Source organism: Formica exsecta, unplaced genomic scaffold, assembly GCF_003651465.1.
Source record: "Formica exsecta isolate Colony F162 unplaced genomic scaffold, ASM365146v1 scaffold247, whole genome shotgun sequence".
NCBI lineage: Eukaryota > Metazoa > Arthropoda > Insecta > Hymenoptera > Formicidae > Formica > Formica exsecta.
The window spans coordinates 138,638-141,453 of NW_021849743.1; the positions used below are offsets into that span (position 1 = coordinate 138,638).

At 38.1% G+C, this 2,816-nt stretch overlaps 1 protein-coding gene across 1 annotated transcript in view; it reads left to right on the plus strand.

Annotated features, from left to right (window-relative positions):
• Positions 1 to 2,816, plus strand: part of LOC115236300 — a 5,165-nt gene that overhangs the window by 1,465 nt on the left and 884 nt on the right. Inside the window, exons 2-4 of the mRNA XM_029808658.1 lie at positions 1 to 1,049; positions 1,518 to 1,634; positions 1,703 to 2,810. The exon at positions 1 to 1,049 is cut by the window's left edge and continues 318 nt beyond it. Of these exons, the coding sequence (XP_029664518.1) occupies positions 1 to 1,049; positions 1,518 to 1,634; positions 1,703 to 2,810 (2,274 nt within the window). The remainder of the gene's footprint in view (positions 1,050 to 1,517; positions 1,635 to 1,702; positions 2,811 to 2,816) is intronic.

Consider the following 2,816-nt stretch of genomic DNA (forward strand, 5'->3'; position numbering starts at 1 on the left):
TCGAAGAAATTGCAAAAAAATGTCATCTACAGCAGATTGAGCGGAATTTACAAGAGACGCAGCGTTACGAAGCAAAGTAAGAGCATGCAGGCCTTAAGGACGGTCCTCAAACGGGAGAAGAGGTATCATCATCGTGCGTCCGTTTCTCGTCAGGATAGCGAATTGACGAGAATGGTCTGTGAATGCGCGGAGAATTCGCTCGTTTTTCTTCCGAGCGATTTGATCAAAGACGTCTCCCGAGATATGAAAAAATGCGCGGCAAGTCCGGCTAAATCGGTGGTTTCTCGTGGCGAGCCGGCGAAAGTTGATCAGCCTGAAAAGCGAGTGGAAGACTCGCGCGTTCATCTTCTCGAAAAAATGAGACATACAGATAGCTACTTGTCCTCGTGTCTTCAAAGTAATACTGAAATTCGCGATGATATTAAAGATCGCACGATCATAGACATCGCACATCAATCACAGACAAGTGACGAGGAAAAAAAATTCGCGAACTCGCATCGCAAAGTCAAAGTCCTTCATCGCAGATCGAGACCGAGTGAACCTAGAGAAAGGCTTGCGGAGAATGTCTCGAACGAGAATTGCTTTACGTTCGAGACTCGAATTCATCGGCAAAGTGTGTCGATGAGTGTAAATGATGCCACGACGGATCGTAAGTACGCATTTCGTCGCGAAAATCGGAAAACTTGGGCAATCAGAAAAGCTGAAACAAAACGTTACGATGTCACGACGCACGTTAATGTCGATCGTACGTATAACGTTGATTTACAAAGTTCCCGAAACTCTAAGTTCATGAGACATGTCGATAATTCGCGGGATAAGGATGACAGATCAGTTGTGAACTGCGCTGTGTCAACCCGAAAAAAAGATACTTTTCAAAAGAATCTCATTTTCACCAATCAACGAGTTTGGAGACCACCCGGCGTCACTAAATCCTCGATTATAAAGAGCACAACGTCTTTAACGCAACCGGCGTCGCAGAAACCGTCTCGATCTACCAAAAAATCCATCGCTTCGACAGAGAATAAATATTCGTCGATTGAACATGTCGAGTAATATATCTTTTTAACTATTTCCTCTTTTATATAAAGAAATATTTGCGGAATTGTATGTTTTCTGCGTATGCAAAATGCATCATCTTGTATGTACAGATTGTCTCTTGGAAGTTGGAAGGGAACTAACAAACTTTTACACAGGAACATTCTATGCAATTCCTAATAAATATGATATTCCTGAGCTTTTTATCACTGCAAAATTTTAAAGCCATTATAAATTTTTGTTTTCTCATCTTTTATCCTTACATTCTAAATCGTGAAATCTTTTGCTCGTTTTTTTGCACGATTCTAAATTTATAATTTTTATATAAAAGATTGTGTATGCGATATACATATATATACACGTATGTATGTATGTATATGTTATGTATATATATATATATATATATATATATATATATATATATGTATGTGTGCAAGAAAATATATATATATATATATATATATAACGGTGATCAATTTTAGGATACTCAATAGCGAGTCTACGAGCACATCGATATCTGTAAATCAGTCCAAGATGTTGATGAAGGAGAACCGAGATCCTCGCGCAAATCGCGTAACGAAAATTTGCGAACATCTTGCGTAAGGAAAATTTTATATATTTTCAAATATTTAAATAATATTTACATAACAATTTTATACTTTTATAGAGAAGCGAAACAACAACAGCGACTACAAAGCAGAGGAACGCTACCGAAAAGAAGACGCTCGACTACCAAAGTTGATTCAAAGACTTCGAATAATAGCAACGAAGCGAATCCGACAAGCTCGAGATCGAGATCGAGTTTGAAATCGAACTCGCGTCATTGGCAAACGATTACACCGAGAGTATCATCGCGGAATTGGAATGAGCAGAGTCGTACCGAATCCGCCGTGATTTACAGCAGAAGATCCAGACCTTCGGAAGTAATCTACGCGTTGAAAGAAATCATCAACGGCGTAAAAGAGAACGAAGATGTAGAAGATAATGCCGCGAAGATAGTGTCTAATAATGACGTGTTTAATAACAAAGAAAGTGACAGCGAATTCCAAGCGCTATCAAATCGTGACGCTTCCGCGGAAATGTCGCAAAACGGCGAAGCACATTTGATCAAAAATAAACATTTTGATGAGTCGAATCAATCTTTCAATCAGTCTTTTGGGAAATCAATCAACACGCAAACAGAAGAGGGCCTTGATTCAACGAAAATTTTAAAACTTACTCATGTTACAACACAGTCATCACCAAGTTGTAACAACGTCGTTGAAACCGAATGCAATACGCTATATTACAATGCTATTTGTAAAGATGCGGGAATTTCCTGTGATCTGATAGGCTTGACAAATTCAAAAACAGATATTGATTCAACAGCGATTGAAGATAAAACGCCGATATTAGAAGATGTTCCACTTCATGCGAAATCTATTACGCATGCTGAAAGCAATGTTGAAGATGAATATTCCGATAAGAGCAAGAAACTTCCAATCAACGAATGCAAACAGACTTCAAGTACAGAAATGACTTTAAAATTAGAAGATTATGACATATTGGAAATTTCAGCAAAAACGACAAGTAATTGTATCGGAGATGAAGAAAAAATAATGGACGAGAATTTTCAAACTGTTTTAAAATTACCTAAAAATTTTGACGATAAAATAAATATTGATATCGATACGCGTCAAGCATCCACAAAGTATTCCAGTGATTCGATAGATAATTTATTTTCAGAAAGACCTTCCCGACCATCATCCTCAATCTACGATTACGACGCGTCCTGCTCTTCC